We start from the raw sequence: 17,271 nt of genomic DNA on the forward strand, positions 1-17,271 counted from the left end.
ACTTTAACCTGTCTGGCCATTCTATGACAGACCTGCGGGTGGCTATCTTAAAACAGAAAAACTTCAAAAACAGACTCCAACGAGAGACTGCTGAGCTGGAATTGATATGCAAACTAGACACAATCAACTCAGGGTTAAATAGGGATTGGGAATGGCTGAGCCATTACAAACATTGAATCTATCTCCCCTTGTAAGTATTCTCACACTTGCTTCTTATCAAACTGTCTGTACTGGGCTATCTTGATTATCACTTCAAAAGTTTTTTTTCTCTTACTTAATTGGCCTCTCAGAGTTGGTAAGACAACTCACACCTGTTCATGCTCTCTGTATGTGTGTATATATATCTCCTCAATGTTTCACTCTATATGCATCCGAAGAAGTGGGTTGTAGCCCACGAAAGCTTATGCTCTAATAAATTTGTTAGTCTCTAAGGTGCCACAAGTACTCCTGTTCTTATATCAAAAGTTGGCTCTTGGAATAATTTTAACCAGTGTCCGGAGTTTCTGCTGCATTCCTAACCAGAATATTTTTTGAAGGTTTTTGTTTGGTTGTTTCACTGGAGGGGGTTAAAGCCACCGTGTGGCTTAATCCCTCTCCGAAATCACAAAGGGCTTACAGACTAACAAATTGTTACCCCTTTTTAAACTTGAGCAGCTACTCAAAATTTGGGGTACTAGGGATGTTGTGGTTCAAAGTAGAAATTGATAGTAGAACCTGGCATTTTTTGTTTGATGCAATCTTGTTCATTTACAAGGAATATACAAAGGCCTGCTTCTGCGACCACAGGAGGAACCAAAAGCAAAAGGAGCAGTTTCTTAGCTCCTGAGGCCCAAGCTTCCTTCAGCCAGCACCTCTGACTCAGCATCTTTCTTTAGGCTTCTCCCAAGATCGCACTGTGCTTTACAGCCTGCTGCTTCATTTTCTCTCTCTGCTCTCAGTCTCTCTGTGTCTCTTGTCTGCAGCCCCAGCTTCTCTTTTTCACACACATGCAGACATACCCACCATCCTGGCCAGAACGATATCCAGCTGAACCATCCACCTACATGGGGCTAGTTTCTGGGCAGACTCCATTATGCCTTGTTTTAAGTGTCGCCCCTTAACTGTCTCTTACAGCAATGTTAAGTGAAAGGTGAAGTCACACATCAGTTACAATGAGGTTTCAACTCAACCCATACCAAGGCTTAACCAAGCTCATAACAATACTGTCGCTGGTATTTGTAATACAACAGCCACAGTTAACATCAGGTTGAACAATAACTACACTATCTTCATTACAAAAAACGAACAATCTTAAAATAAAAATGTGACATGTAGATGACCTTAATATGATTCCTTTTCGTGCTTTTTAATTCTTTTTTTTTTTTAAAAAAAGCCCTTCAGTTTCAATTTCTTCAAATTACATATTATTTTCAGAAAGTTAGGCTTGAAATTAAAAGTAGTTCAAGTAAAAACCTATCAGGTGGTTTATTAAATCAGCTAAAAGGATGGCACAACAGGGGAACAATAAGAACAACCCGCCCTGAGAAAATTGGTTAATTATTAACCTTAAGCCTTCCAAGAAAGAAGCTGCAATAACGTTCAAAGAAAGTTAATAACTCACAGTACCCAGAAGAGGAAAAGTATCGATTTTGTGGCTAGCTTGATTGTTGTTTTGTGGATTTTAAAAGAGTCCAGCATGAATAAGCTAAAGGTAAAGAAGATGCCTCTAAAAAAGGTTGAAGACACAATGGCTCTTCAGTGGGCAAGAGTTGCAAATCGTGGGGAAGAGAAGAGGAGTGTTGATAAAATCAAAATTATCCAGAGGGCTGCAGCTCTCCGCTGTGCTGATGTGGATAGGGAGAAGGCAGCTCTCAAGAAGTTTTTGGAGAAACTTAAAAAGTCCACAGGACACATGAAGGAAGACAGTCACCAAGCAAACACACTAAGAGCCAAAGATCATCCCAAGTGAAGCATGCTTCATTGGTTATTCAACAAGACAAATCTCTGTAGGTGAGACTTAACCACTTGCTTTCATTCCATATATACCCTGGCACTTGGCCACAGCATAAAAACAGACATTCGGTTTGTAGAGAGCACAACTACACGACTGCTCTAAATTAAAAAGACAGGACTTATTATTATGAGTCAAAAAGCATGACAGAATTTTGCCTTGATAATTGACACCTTGGAGTCTGGACCCTGGATAAAAAAGCACAAATAACTGTTTTGGAACATCACGGAACATAACTAATAAGAAAATGCCAGTTACAGTGTGGCAACAATCTGAAGTGAGAGAAAAATCTTTTAATCTCTGCTGACCTCATCACTGGGGCTTCCAAGATTCACAAAACAGTGAAGAATGGTTTCTGAAAGTGCAACTTCAGGAGGACAGTTGTCATGGATTTGTTTCTTCCTCTAGTGAAAAATCACTGGGCCCTAAAATGAGATGATTGCTGTAGCTGAATTTATTAGCAGAAATATTTTATACTTCAAAAAGTTTTATTTGCCTTCATCAATTTTCTCTTTTCTAGTTCCAGGCAAATATTAGAAATTCAGCCATAAAAAATAAGTACAATACATTTGAAAATGTAGCCTCAGAACTACAGTTAAAATACATAACTTATCCATTCATGCCAATAGGCGAAGAGTCAATGTTATTCATTTGTATGCTGCAAGACATTATAAAGCAAGCTAATGATCAAATAATGTTAAGCTGCTTTTTCTAAATAAACTTTTATCTCTTGATTATCCCTATGCCTATCTGTTTTATATTCAGTATTATTAAAATAGGAGTTATGATCTCAGTTTATTTTAATATTTTAAATTATAATTTACAGCTATATTGGAATAGCTTTTGTATGGCAATAAGTAGAGCTGGTTGAAATATGCCAAACGAAATGTTTCTCTGAAAAAAATTATCTTTTTGAAAACAACTTTATCTGGAAAAATTGTCAACATTGTTGAAATTTTTTCAATTTGTGAAAAATGTTGTGCCTTTAAAAAAAAGTTCTGTCCAAAAAGTGACCCCAAAATCTTATCAAAACTCAGTTTTGATAAACTTAGAATTTGAACAACAATTTCAATAATGTGAGGAAAATAAGCAAAGGAACAATTTCAATAATGCCAATATTTTTGATTGGCAGGGGAGTGGAATTAAGTGACAAAATCCTCAAAAGATTTTCAAGAAAAACAAACAAAAATCAATATAGAACACTTCAAAAGGAAAGCAACTTTTACATTTCAATTTATTTTGCAAAACTACTTTTTGTTTGTACCAGTTCTAGTAACAATATTTGTATAACAATCACTCTTCTCTGACATAATCCTACAGGCCTCAGCATCAGGGCTGATCCCCACGCTCCAAGCTCTAGGATCCTGCTAGACATGGACCTATTACTCTTCTCTCATTCCCACCTTCAGTGGATTCTGAGGGTCTCCATCTTTCTTCCCCTATTATCATAAATTAATAGTAGTAGTAGTATTGTAGTGCCTAGGAGCCTTAGTCATAGACCAGGACCGGACTAAACACAGAACAAACAAAAATAGTCCTTCCCCTAGGAGTTTACAACCTAAACAGATCATCATTGAATGGGGAACTCTTCATATTCACTGCTTGACAAATATACAGTAAAATACTGAGTCACCAAAAATTGGTAAAGGGGCTTTTTATTCATATAGCAGGAACTCTAACTCCCTTTATGTTGGTGAAACCTCTCCCCTCCCTTAGTCATCAAGAATTCATAGTGTATTAACATTTCATGTCTCTTCTTCAACTCTCCATGACTGCAGTACAAATGTTCTGGCTTCACAGTTAATATGTAACGCACAGTTAATGTACCATGAGTTTATGGACCATTGAACACTTCACTGATAATTCACAATTACTGATTGACAACAGCAAGAACAATCAGGTAAGGAATAAAAAGGACATTTATGTACCAAATTAAATCTAGTTAGCTAAGGTGAGACATGTGTCTGTTCCAATTAGATATGATGAAATGAAAGAGAGCCATACCAGTTATAAAAATAAGATATTTATGGAGTATTATCCAGTAATCCTGATTTTCTAGCTTCCACTAAGTCTCCTTAAAGGTGCTATAATGTAATCATGGATTAAAATTCATTCAAGCCTATGGACCAGGTTAGTCCCACTCTGCTTTGAAAGCTTAAGTGGGACTTATGTAGGGCTTCAGGAGCTATTTAATAAGGGGCAATCTCTAGGCTGTATCACCTGTACAGAATTTAATAGGTTTCTACAAAAATTGTTACCAGAAAAGGAAAAGAGTATTTATGTGCAAAAAGAAAAGGCACCAGATGATACAATTTAACAAGCCCGTTACAAAATTGTCACAGCAAGAGGGTCAAGGGAAAATATGAGGAAAATAAGCGAAGGAACAAGATAAGAAGCAACAGAAGTATTGTCTGATAATAAAGGCTCCCTAATAAGCTAGCATACAACAAATTTATTTATGGAGTACACTTTACGTTCAATTATTCTTACTTCATGAACACTGCTATTGAAAATATACCACAACAGAATAGGCAGTAGTCTAAGATAAATCCATGTAAAATTAGTAAGCATTCACCATACGTGAACACAAGATATGCTAAAGGTTGCAAGAACATTTTCAGGAACTATATAATGTAATATTAAAGAGATAAAGAAAATGCTGATACTTTCACATGAACTGTTATCATGGTTAACATTCCTTTTACTACAGTAGCCCTCAGAGGTTGCAAACATTAGGGTCTCAGTGTGCTAGGCACTGTACAAACACAGCAAGAGACAGCTCTTGTTCTTGAGATCTTACAGTGTAAAACAGACAAATTTGAATTTTCACACAACCTGTTTGCAGGGTTTGATTGGTTGCCTTAGGTATTTCAGGTTTGATCAACATTTACTTAATAATGACACATTGTGCATGTACCTCAGATAGTGAATTCCTTCAGTTCTCAAGTGAACATACACAACTACAGCTTCTTTCTCCCTTTATTTGGGATGATGAATGCCTTTACCAGCATCTCCTCAGTCTGTCTTTAATTAGATGGAAACCCTAAAGAGTAAAGAAAATAACGATGCTAGGGTTATCTTGAAGAAACACTCTCACTGCACACACACTGATGTGCGCTGGCTGACTTCATCCCCAAGACAGGCTGCATTTCAGAGCAGTTCTGGATAGTCTGTAAAGTACGTAGGGATCTTTCTCAAGAGAAGATGCTTTCCAATAGTTAAAATATTTTTCAGCAATGGCTGCCAATACAAACTTCAATCTGTCCAAAGTATAGTGGGTTGGGAAATTTTTATTTTCCAGTGAAAAGTTTCAATGAAAAAAAAAAAAACTAAATTACCAGTAGGGACTGACCTACTAAAGCTCTGCAACTCCTTTTATCTGAGCCTGCTGGGCTCTGATTGGCTGCTTCTGTGCAGCCTTTCTAGGCAGGCCTGGAGGACCCACTTTTGCTGCACTTTTCCTGGGGCAGGGTGTAGTAAGACTGCAGCAGGGGGCAATGAAGGCCTGTAATGTCCCGTCATACAAGTCCTCTTCTATAGATGTCTTGTTCTCATAACTTGACTTCAAAAGGATTTCCATGCAACATGCTGATCCATTACATCTTGATTAGTGAAGATCTGCTAAGAAAGTCAAAGCCAGACACCATATAGACCTGCCAAGCTGGCAATGGAGTACCTCTTTGAACCAAGTCCTGAAGAATTTCTGTCTTTTCTATATGCCACAAATTGTGCCTTTAGGTAGTGGGTGACTATGCTTTTGGTATGCTGGTTTCTGACCATGGGACATGCTCTTATTGAGCATCTGCCTTAGCTTATCCATTCCTTTCACTTTTCTATGTTCTTGGAGCCATTTTATCATTGGAACAGTTTATGATTAAAAAACCCAATACATCATTGGTGGTTTAATTTTTCCCTTATAATACACAGTCTTTTTATGCTTTCTACTGTTGTGGAGGGGAGTTAGAATCAGCTGCTAGATGTGCAAAACCCAGAATAGGTCAGTAGGTGGATTTATAAATATAGGTCTTGTTCTGTGTACTTAAAGTCATTCCTTGAAACAAATAATGTCAGACCAGTAACCTTCACTGTAAATAATGTTTAATGTAATAGACACACAATACATTGAAGTATAAATTTTTATTCTGTGAATAATGTTTGAGCCAAAATATCTGTAAATTCTTGAACTAAATATGATTTTCAATACAAATATTCAGTTCATAGTCCAAAGTCATAAGGTCGGTTAAACAACTTACAAAGGAGCTTGCAGTTCACTGCCCATTTGTCCAACATTTCAAAAACATACAATTTAAAAAACAGTTCTGAGAAATGCAAATGAAGGGAGAATTTTTTTTAGCAAGCGTAGCTTTCAGATTCCAAAGTAATTGAGCTAAATTCTGCCCTATGTTCCCAGCTGCAGCTGCTTGATTTCAATGAGGTTGAATACATATATTTTAGAGCTGGTAACAATTTTGGTGCACAAAATTTTCCTGTTAAGAAATATGGTTTCATTAAAACTGAAATTTTTCATTGGAAACTGTCAATTCTTTTTTAAGAACCAAGATGGGTGAGATAATATCTTTTACTGGACCAACTTCTGTTGGTAAGAGAGACAAGACCAACACGGCTACAACTACATTGCATACAATTCTGATTTAAAACATTGATTTTTCCCATGGAAAGGCAAAACAGAAGGGTTTTTTTAGAATCAATTAAACATTTTCATTTAGAATTAAAATGCCATTTTGTTTCTTTTTGGCTAAAAATACAAAAACAATACAACATTTTGTGCCTAAATGTCAATTGAAAATGACAGTTTTCATTTTGTTTTGTCTTCAAATGTTTGGGGTTTTGGTTTCCAAAAAACAAAACAAAAAAATGGACCACCCTTTAGTAAAAACCACAGGCGCCAGCTTCCTCCGGGCCCCAGGAGTGCTCAAAACCCAGCTCTGCCCCAGGCCTGCCCCCCCCCCACCCACTTCTTCCCACCTCCACCCCGCCCTGTTTTCTGCTGTTCAAGATCTTGAGGGCTGTTGACTAAGTTTGTACTGTGAATCAATACGATACTTGTGATCCAATATGTGGTTGGTGTAAAGGGTTGTTTGGCTGTGCTTTTCTATGGATTTTCTCCCTTTGTACTATGCCCTACTTTAAACATGTCCTGGTTCACCATTGCACCTTTACTATTATTTCTGCTCTCCCTGGGTCAGCGCTGAAGTATCTGTATTCCTTCTATCAGCTCTTACTGACTAGTTGCGCTTCCAAAGAGTCGGATGTACTCCAAAGCACTCTTCTGCCTGTGCGATACTGGGAGTATGTCTACACTGCAATAAAATATCTGCGTCTGGCCCATGTCAGCTGACTCGGACTTGCAGGGCTCAGACTGCAGGGCTACAAAACTTCAGTGTAGACATACAGGCTCCCAGAGCCAAATTTGTGTTGAATTCACCAAATTATTCCAGTCACACACAAAAAATCTGGGGGGAATTTTTTTTTTCTTTTTGATATCTTTGAAATTAAATGTTTCAGTTTTTCGATTCAAAACTTTAATTCAATTTCATTAAAAACAAACATTTTAGAAAGCTCAAATTAAAAACAATTTTTCTTTTAGGTAAAAAACATTTTGTTCAATCTGAACCAAAATTTTATTTTTTTAACTCCTCAATTCACCAAAAATTTTGGAAAATTTGTGTGTTAGGACAACCTGAAATCATTTTTTTTTTTTTAATTTTCAGAACAGCCACAGAGATGACCAAAAAAAAAATCAGTTATTCACTCAGTTCTACTTCATGTGATTATGGCAATGTAAATTCCACTTGTACCCAGGTTAGACTGACAAAGTAGTGCAAAGTGGTGTCCGTGCACGTGAGAAATGGATTTCCTTAATTCTTATTGATAGCTACTTTTGGTGCTTATATAAACATCCCTTTGGCCTTACACAGGCATAAGATGTACCAGTGAATTCTGTCCCCTCTTGGATATTACATGTTTGTCAGCGGAACAATGACATGCAGTTTGTACCTATCCATTTTTGAATGCAGCTGTTGACTTGAACACATTATGGGACAAATTCTACTATTAGCTACACGAATGCAAATACAGAGTAATTGACATTAGCCAGAGCCAAAGAAGTGCAGTTTCAACAGTGGGACAGAGCAGAATTTGGCCCTTTCTATGCAATTTTGGATTATAAGGATAAATTATAACATCTTAATAGGATTCCTGTAGTAAACTCTACTATCCTATGTGTTGCTATCAAGTTAAATGGTTTACACCAGGAGTGATGATTTCACCATTTAATGTGTCAGTTCAAATATGTATTTGCTTTTAGTGAGGAAAGTATCAGAGTTACTGGTATAATACAATGAAGCCTTTACAACAGACCAATCCTTACAGTGCAAGGTCACGTCTTAAAGGGCCGCTTCAAAATAGTCATGGGATACTAAGCAGAATTAATCTCCACTCATATAAGAAAAGCATCTCTGTAAAGCATCTGATTTTTGTCTGAACTTTGTGTGGTTGCTTAAAGCAGCGGTCACTGTACGTGGGCTAATATTTATAAAAGGCATGTTAACCCTTCTCCAGGATAAATGCATGGTTGACCTAAGACATCACCAAGAAGATGTCAGCAAAGAGACTTCTTCTGCGCTCCTACACATCTGGAAGTGAGCTGGACTTTGTCATACATAAGATAAAAGATGGAAGCATCTTTCATGAAAACTGGGAAGATGATGACAATTTAGCACTTTCACAGTGCCTTTCATTCAAATCTCAAAACACTAAACAAATATTAATGGATTAAGCCTCATAACCTTCTGTGAGGTAAATTCAGGAAGTAGGGTTTCTCTTTCCTTTTTTTTTTTCGGGGGGGCAGAGATCCTAGCACCAGAGAGTTACCTACCACAAATTATTCAGACCAGTATTCGCAAGCAACCACAAAATATCAAAAACACAAATCTTCCTGAGTTACCAGAGAGACATAGAAGCAAAAAGACTCCCATGACATTGCTGACTGAAAAATTTCAAAGTTCAAACATTTTTGATGAAAAAATTCCCATTTTTCAATCAATTCTACCCTCTACGTAAACATCTACAAGTGGAATTTTCTTCTGCCAGCTTTGAGTGAATTTTAAAATCCCACCCTATATTTTAAAGAAAAATGACAAGCTAAGAAAACAGAATAACTCAAGGTTCAGTCAGAGTTATAATCTGTTCACCTGTTTTTTAAAATATATGCACACATACTTTCAAACAAGTATTGGCTTGAATCACTAAAAATATGTCGGGCTTATGCACTACAGGAATTCATGTACAACTATGAAATGCAAATCCATTTTCCTTGTGTGACATGCTGAGTTATTTGTGGATATCTAAACATTTTGTACAGAATCAGGTATATTTTTATACATATTTTTACAAACTACCATTTTCCAGGATTTTTTAATTTCATGTAATTAAAATAGAAAAAAATTACCTGTAATTATATATCCTGTGAAGGACCACATTTTTAGACAGCCTAAACCACCTCTCAAAAAATCTCAAAATTCAGCCTTGAAAATGTGGCTATTTGATTTCTTACGTACCTTCAGTATCTAATCCTGTGAAGATATTTCCACAGTTCTGTTTATAAAAAAAATAGGACCAGATCTTCAACATATCAGCATACCTGAATGGAGACTTGAGAATTTTGTGCCCAGATGGTACTGTTTCTATTGTATTCAGGTTTATTTTTGCATTTTTAAGAATCAATTTTTGTGACATGAGTTCATTAAGCTAATAAAACTTTTGGACAACTTAATAGTACTGTAATTACAAAGAAATAGTGATAAAATGTCAGAACATTTAAAATCAAGGGACGAAGTTCTCCCTAATTATCATGATGCAATCTCATCACACCAGTGTAATCAAGAAGAAAATCTGACCCCAAATCTAAAATAACAACAGTTATAATAATAATTTTCTGATCTGTTGACATGTCCATAAGTATTGAAGAAAAAACAGGGGGAGAGGGAAGGATTACTTGCTCAAACCACTGATATAAGATTGCTTTTTCTGTTTCTTTTCCTCTACATACCAGACTTTAATAGTTTTTAAATAAATTAATCAAAAAAATAATATTGTTAGAACTACATCATTCTGCGTGTGTTAGTTCGATTGCTTTTGGAGGCTATATTTAGTCATTTATACAAAGCTCTCTTCCATATTTGTACACAGCAAAAAGGAATCCACAAGTCTAGGCTTTACCAACTGCTGGAAATCTGAATCCTCAAGGCCATCGGGACTCATAACTGCTAGTCTTCGTAAGGCTGCCTGTCAGAAACAATGACAATACAATTAAGGATTAGTAAATTCTTCACTTTGAGTCCATAACATACAGTGCCTACCGATAACGGTCAACACGTGAAACTGATCCCTGTGCACAGGGTCAACATAGGGACTATGTACTAGACTCAATTGTCCACTCATCCAGTTAAATCTCCCTCTCAATTTGATTATGAAACTGTTCTTTTGAATGTATTACACTGAGTGCATGACCTGTTGTGTGACCTTTGGCAAGTCATTTCACTTTCTGTACCTTTGTTTCCCCTCCCTATTGACAGCCAGTAGCCCACTGGGCATCAATCATTTTGTGAAATATATGTATAGATATTTAAGGAGTTGTGAGACTGTACTGAATGTTATGGTCTTAAGGCTGATAACCAGGAGCTGACATGTCTCAGACTGGTTCGTTTCAAGCAGAAGGTAACAGACACTTCTCTCTCTGTTCATGTATATATTGGGCATTGTACGCAGGGGTGAAAGTAACTTAAAGGACTTACTGGTGCACAGGTTGGCTGGGGTCCTGGGCAAGGTGGGGTGGGCGGCTCTGGGCCCCTGGAAGGGGTAGGGCCTCAGGCAGAAGGGGCGGGGCTGGAGCCAGACTCCCCCAGCCAGCCCTTCAGCACTGTCTAGCCCGGGCCACCCGGGGCACCAGCAGTGATTTAAAGGGCCCGGGGCTCCAGCTGCTGCCAGGAGCCCCGGGCCCTTTTAAATCGCCGGGCCCTGGGGCAGCTGCCCATTCCCTCACACACACACACACACAAGTCAGCGGCCCTGCCGGTACATTGCTTTAACATCGGCTGTGTACCGGCTGACACTTTCTTACCCGTATGCCATACTGGCCCATACCTCTGATTGTATGTCTCACACTGGATGCCTGTTTGCACAGTGAGCCAAATGCTCACCAAGAGATTGTGAAATCTTCAAAAGAGGAAACTTACAGGATGAAATAAATAGCATGAGGGGATCCTCTTTACGAGTAAATACAATGGATTGTTGTGGTATATCAGGATGTGCAGAAATACACCCTGGAACTTTCACTCAGGAGTAAGCTAATAGCATGTTTGTCTTATGAATGGAGGTCATGGCCAATTTGGCTGTAAGACACAAAGGACTTCGGGTGAGATTTCTCTACATGAGAAAAGAGCACCTACTTAATTAAGTCTAGGTTTTAGAATGCATGTTATGGTTTTGTTTTATATGTAACTATTTGTTTCCAATACTTGTACTTGCTGTCACTTGAATCTCTATCCTTAGTTAATAAACTTCTACTTGTTTTCACTATAACCATAGCTAAATGCTGTGTGTTAAGTGGAGTGGCGAGCTGAGGCAAACTGTGACTACTGTGAGTATCCAGTGGACCAGGGGCAGGGCACTCCAGAGAAACACTCAGCAGACTCAGGGGTCGGAGTGTGCCTATCACCAACAGGTAGAGTGGCCAGTGGAACTGGGGAGCTGACCCCCAGCAGGCATAGACAAGGCTTCCTCACACTAAAGACAGGTGATAGAAAGGTGCCTCAGAACCCTGGGTACCCCAGGGAGCATGACAAAGCCTTATTGAAGAACCAGCCCTTGCATTTAGATGTGAACATGGTCTAGTTGGAACTCAGTCTGCTCTTGTCCTCTAAGGCATTCCATAGTCATGTTTATCTCACTGAAGGTGCCCTGCCCCCATGCACAAGAGTCTTATTCTGCACTTTGACAGTACACATTCTGGCTTCATAATTACTGAATAAGAGAGCTGACGGTATTGAACCCTGTGGCATTCAATATGGAAACACTCTTTGTGAGGAGAAGTATGTCTCTGTCAGGATTCATTCTGATCTATCTTAGAGGAATGAATGAAGCTAACATAGAGCTGGCTTTTCCTTCTCCTGACAGGTCCCGTAAGCAGCACTCTACAGAATCAATGGCAGTAAGGAGGTCCAGTAATATCTATTATATACAAAAACTATATTAAAGAAAAGTTAAAGTTGCCAAGTCAAGCACTCAAAAGGGGTCTTGTAGAAAAAAATAGTACATGATCAGGTAATTAAAAACCATACTATAATGCCTGCACACCAGGGCGCTGTTTAAGATTGTACATGCAACTTTAAATTTTGGCATTTCCTAAATTTTAAGTACTTGACTTTGCAACCTTAAACATTCTTTAAACATACTTTTTGTGTGTGATTTTCTGGGTTTTTAAAAAAGCAAACTGAAAATACAGAAATTCCATCATGTGGAATCATACTGGCCCCTAGAGGCATCATCAGCAGAGTTCAATCCTTTAGATCCACTGCCCAGACTTCTGGCACTTGAGCTAATAAAGTAACTGATAGTAGTAGCAAATTGTCATCCTTTACATATACAAGTGACTAGTGGGGGATGAGACACACTTTGAGGATTTCATGGCTATCTGTCGACAGCAGAGGAAGGTTCAGACTCAGGAAGGTTCAGACTCAGGAATCTTGGGTTCAATTCCTGGTGATGGAAAGGAATGTACTCTAGTTCATACAGAGCCTTCTGCTCTCTTCCTCACAAGCCTGGTCCATTGTGTCCACATCCTCTCCAGCCTTCCCCTGTGCCAATCCTGTCTCTCCAACCCCTGGGATTCCTCATCCCACTTGCAATCTCTTTGTCCAATCAGTATCAATTTTCCACCCCTTCAGGCTCCTCCCAAATAGTTAAACTTTAGCTAAGTTATAAGCACCTGAAAACAGGTCTTATGATGGAAAGTGTCGGGCAACCTTGACTATAGGCTTTGCTACCAGCTCCACTTATGATGGAGGTTTGAACTCTAGCCAAAGGAAGTCAGAGCCAGGAAAAAGCATTGTCTTTGCACCATGTCCTGTTCCAATGCCTGGCTGTGAGTGATCTAGGAAACTGGAGGAGGTTAGAAGCCATTGGATGAGTTTTAAAATACAATTAGAATCAACCAACTCCCGGTGTGGAATTAAATAGGTCATGACTGTAACTTCACTGAAGATGAAGATGACACAAACCTGCTAGCCAAATCTTCCAGGTCCTCTCATTCCCAGGGACAGTAAGTCAGCCCATCGAGCTCCTCTGGCCAGAGCAGAGCTCCCTTCCTCACCCTTCTGGTCCCAGCCAGGAACTGACCTGTGCAAGCCCTACAGTTCCTTTTATTTGAGCCCGCTAGGCTCTGAGTGACTGCTTCTGTGCAGCCTTTCTAGACAGCCCTAGAGGACCCACCTTCATTTTTCCTTTCCTGGGGTGGGGGGTGGACTGTGGGGCCTCAAGCAGGGGGCCTTGAAGGGACTGGTACACCCCATCACGGTGTGCGAATCTTGATTTTAATGGGAATTAAGGTACTCAGCACTGGGCCTAAGATGGGAAGGGGATGAGTCTGACATGTAATTAAGTAACACAAGTTTGTTGTAACACACATTGAAATCCCACTGAAACGAAGGGGATTTCTGCATTTTTCAGGAGAGCTAAAGGATGGCTTAAGTGCACCTACCAGACAAGCCACTAGAACAGAATCACTGTTATTTCTTTCAGCGGGTGATCTGCAGAGTTCTATAAGGCGAGGAATACCTAAAAGTGTAAAAAAGAATGAAGATAAACAATGTTTGTTGTTATCGAAAACTCGCCATTTTGACACCAAAAATCAGCCTGGTGGATTCTTTAGTTTTATCTGTCTCATTTAATACCATTGTGAATGAATACAACTGCTATACAAGAGGTGTAGAAGGAACTCTCCACACATGCATTAGAATGAGCTGTGCAATTTAAAATTGCCACAGTTAGATAATGGTAAAGCATAAACAAATACATTGTTTTTACTCTCTACTGCTCTTTTACAATGAATAGAGCTGACCTATAAAAAATCCTTCCTATCCATCATCCCCCAACTCCCCAAAATAGACAATTTTTAAATTTGAAAAATCTGGTCCCTACTGTCTCTCTTTGCTGGAGGATCCTACTAGTCACGTGTGTGAGGTTTTAAGTTGAGGAGAGAGTAGATGCTGCATCTTCAAGTGTCACAGCGTCAGCTAGTCACTGTAAAAGCTCTGTATCCCCTCCATCCCTAGCTATGTGTAGGAGGAAGCTGCACCTCAGTTTCCACTGAAAAATTAGCCATAGATTCATTTAGCACATTCTCCGCATCTACTGTCAGGACAGACTGTGCAGGGAACCTTGTGGTCTGTAGAGAGCAACCATTAACATGTGATATAAGAGAGCCTCTCTCCTTGCTAAACCAGCAAGAGCCTCTGCTGCCCTAGTCTCAGCAGGAAGTCATTCTCTCCATATTTTACAGTCTGTCACTAGGTTAGTATTAAATTCTTACAGCTGAGTTTTATGGCTGCATGTGCCACTTCAGGATCTCGGCTGAGCCGTGCCAGAGTAACTGCAGATTTCTGCTGAACTCGCTCACAAGCAGTGACTTCTGCTGAATTCCCAGAAGATGATCTTTCAAAGAGCATTTCCATTAAAAGCTGAACGCCTACAAAGAAATGAAAGTTGCTGTTAGTATCTCTCCCAGGGTATGTCTACACTACAGGATTAATCCGAATTTAGATAATTCGAATTTGGGAAACAGGTTGTATAAATTCGATTGTGCGCGGCCACACTAAGCACCTTAATTCGGTTTTTAACCACATTAATTCGGTGGTGTGCGGCCACACTACCCCATTAACTTAAACACAGTAATTCGGTGGTGTGCGGCCACACTAACCCTAATTCGAATTAACAAAATCGATTTAGGCTCTACTCCGTTCGTCGAGGTGGAGTACAGAAATCGATTTAAAGGGCCCTTTAATTCGAATTAACTGGCTCTGTAGTGTGGACGGGTGAAGGGTTAATTCGGATTAACGCTGCTTAATCCGAATTAATCCCGTAGTGTAGACCAGGCCCCAGAAAACAAAAACTTCTATACAAGAAAGTAGTTTAAAAGCGAAGCAAGCTGAATAATGACACACAACTGCAACAGATGATTTTGCTGTTCAGAATATAGGCACAATCTGTATCTGCGCAAAAACATATGTTGTCTACAGAAAGCTAGAAAACATATGGAACCAGCAAATACATGCACATTTCCCCCTCTTCTCTCCAGATTGTTCTAGTACAGATTGACGTCTGGATTTTAGACTGACCTATCACATCTGGCTCAAAATCCATGGCAAGGCTTTTAGTTCTTAGTTACATTTAACTTCTAATTCAAGATAAACCTATATGCAGGGGCCGGAAGTACATTAGAAGATCTTTCAGGTAACATGTATAACATGTAACATGTACTAACATGTATGTAACTTTCCTTTCCTGCTCATATGATTTAAAACACCTTTTTAATGTTTCAATTTAAACAAGGCTAATAGACTGAATTCTCAATTCAAATACATTTGTATGTTTCCCGTGGACTTCAATGACACAGACATGGATGTGAAGGAAGATATTCATCTCATGTTTTAGTTGTTGCATTCTCAGGAAAGTTTTATGCTTCAGTTTATTCATCCAAAAAACTCCAAGATATGTGCCTTGGTTTCCAACTGTTATAACATGACATTATAACTACTGTAATATTTACCATTATTTTAAATTTCCACTAATCAAATCTATTTTGCTGGGCTAGTGTCAAGCTAAAAGCCTCTATGAAGTTATTAGCTCACCCATTGACTGATGTTAAACTCAAAGCCTTTGTGAAATTACTAGCTAAGTACCTTTACTTTGCCAGTTTGATGTTACGTGCACAGGCCCCAGTGCTTATGGCTCAGCAACATTAGCTTGTTAGGCTTCTGTGAAGGCTCAGGTTTTTGTGAAGTTATTGGGTCAGCACATCTAGTCTGCTGGTCTGTGGCCATGGCTAGTTTTGGCGGGATTCAATTTAAATTGATAGATATCGGTAAACGTCAATTTCAGCTGACACACTGAAATGGACTAAAAAAATAATCTCTCTGTAACAGTGAAAGGGAGTGCAACCTCCCTCCTGCACCATGAGCCTGCAGACATTGGGTGTCACTAGCCCTGTGGCACTGCAGGCAGTCCTCAGCAGCCCTGCTCTCACAGCTCCATTCTTTCACCAACTGGGAATGCCGGGAGATCTCTGCTCTACCAGGACAAGTCTTCCCCGCATCTTGTGCCTGCGGGGATCAGATGTCAGATGCTCTGCAGCCCTGCTGTCAGTGCTGGGAACCCCCAACAACCCTTCTGTCAGTACTGTTCTAACCCCAACCCCACTCCTGCCTTAAATTCCTGCAACTGTAAAAAAAATTTAAAACAAAAAAGTAAAAAAAAAATTAAAATAGATATTAAATGTTAAATTCTGCCAATGTAGTCATGGCACAGGCTGCTGTGAGGTGTCTGGTTCAGTATCTTTAGCTTGCTGAACTAATGTTATTGCAGAGGACACTGAGGATACGGACTCAGGATTTCCAGTTTGCTGGCCTGATACCATGGGAAAGGATGCAGTGAGGTCACAGGCTCATCACCTCTAGCTTGGTGGTCTGATGGCAAAACACAAACCTCTTGCCAACATCTCATCCAATGTCTTGTGCAGGGAGGAGATGCTCAGATTGGGAGGCAGCTCCTCTGTGCTCCCCTCTAAAGATTAGGCTCCTTTAAGATGTTTCAAGTTGAGCACAGATTCACTAGTCACTTTTTGACTAGTTGGGGCACACATGTACATATGTATACATGCACACACACACACAGGGCAAGGTTGTCACTTTAAGGCATTTTACCCAATTTTGCAGGCTTTGGGCTGCACAGTGTTCCCTGTTACACTGCGATTGCTGCAAGTTCGTGCTATATTCTGTTACTAGGGAGGCATGCACACGGCACCATGTCCAGGTAGCTCTGTTGGCTAGTGCAGAGGGAGCAGGTTCATAGCCTTATCCTTGCACAACCCCAATAGACATCTCATACCACCAGCCAAGCTAGACTCCTCTGTCCTGGTGCTTTGGGGGAGATGGATCCTTCACAGAAGTGCAAGGGAAAGGAAAATTATTTGTGTACTCTTCCTC

At 39.4% G+C, this 17,271-nt stretch overlaps 1 protein-coding gene across 2 annotated transcripts in view; it reads right to left on the reverse strand.

Annotated features, from left to right (window-relative positions):
• Positions 1–8,839: 8,839 nt before the first annotated feature.
• INSC (INSC spindle orientation adaptor protein) overlaps positions 8,840–17,271 on the reverse strand; it is a 224,848-nt gene continuing 216,416 nt past the window's right edge. For both annotated transcript variants that reach the window (XM_024202162.2, XM_024202163.3), the window contains 3 exons: positions 14,601–14,756; positions 13,770–13,846; positions 8,840–10,297 (listed from right to left, as the gene is read on the reverse strand). In XM_024202162.2, the coding sequence (XP_024057930.2) occupies positions 10,169–10,297; positions 13,770–13,846; positions 14,601–14,756 (362 nt within the window). In that variant the 3' untranslated portion in view covers positions 8,840–10,168. The remainder of the gene's footprint in view (positions 10,298–13,769; positions 13,847–14,600; positions 14,757–17,271) is intronic.

This window comes from Terrapene carolina, unplaced genomic scaffold (genome assembly GCF_002925995.2).
Source record: "Terrapene carolina triunguis isolate 2854851 unplaced genomic scaffold, T_m_triunguis-2.0 Scaffold96, whole genome shotgun sequence".
Classification (NCBI taxonomy): domain Eukaryota; kingdom Metazoa; phylum Chordata; order Testudines; family Emydidae; genus Terrapene; species Terrapene triunguis.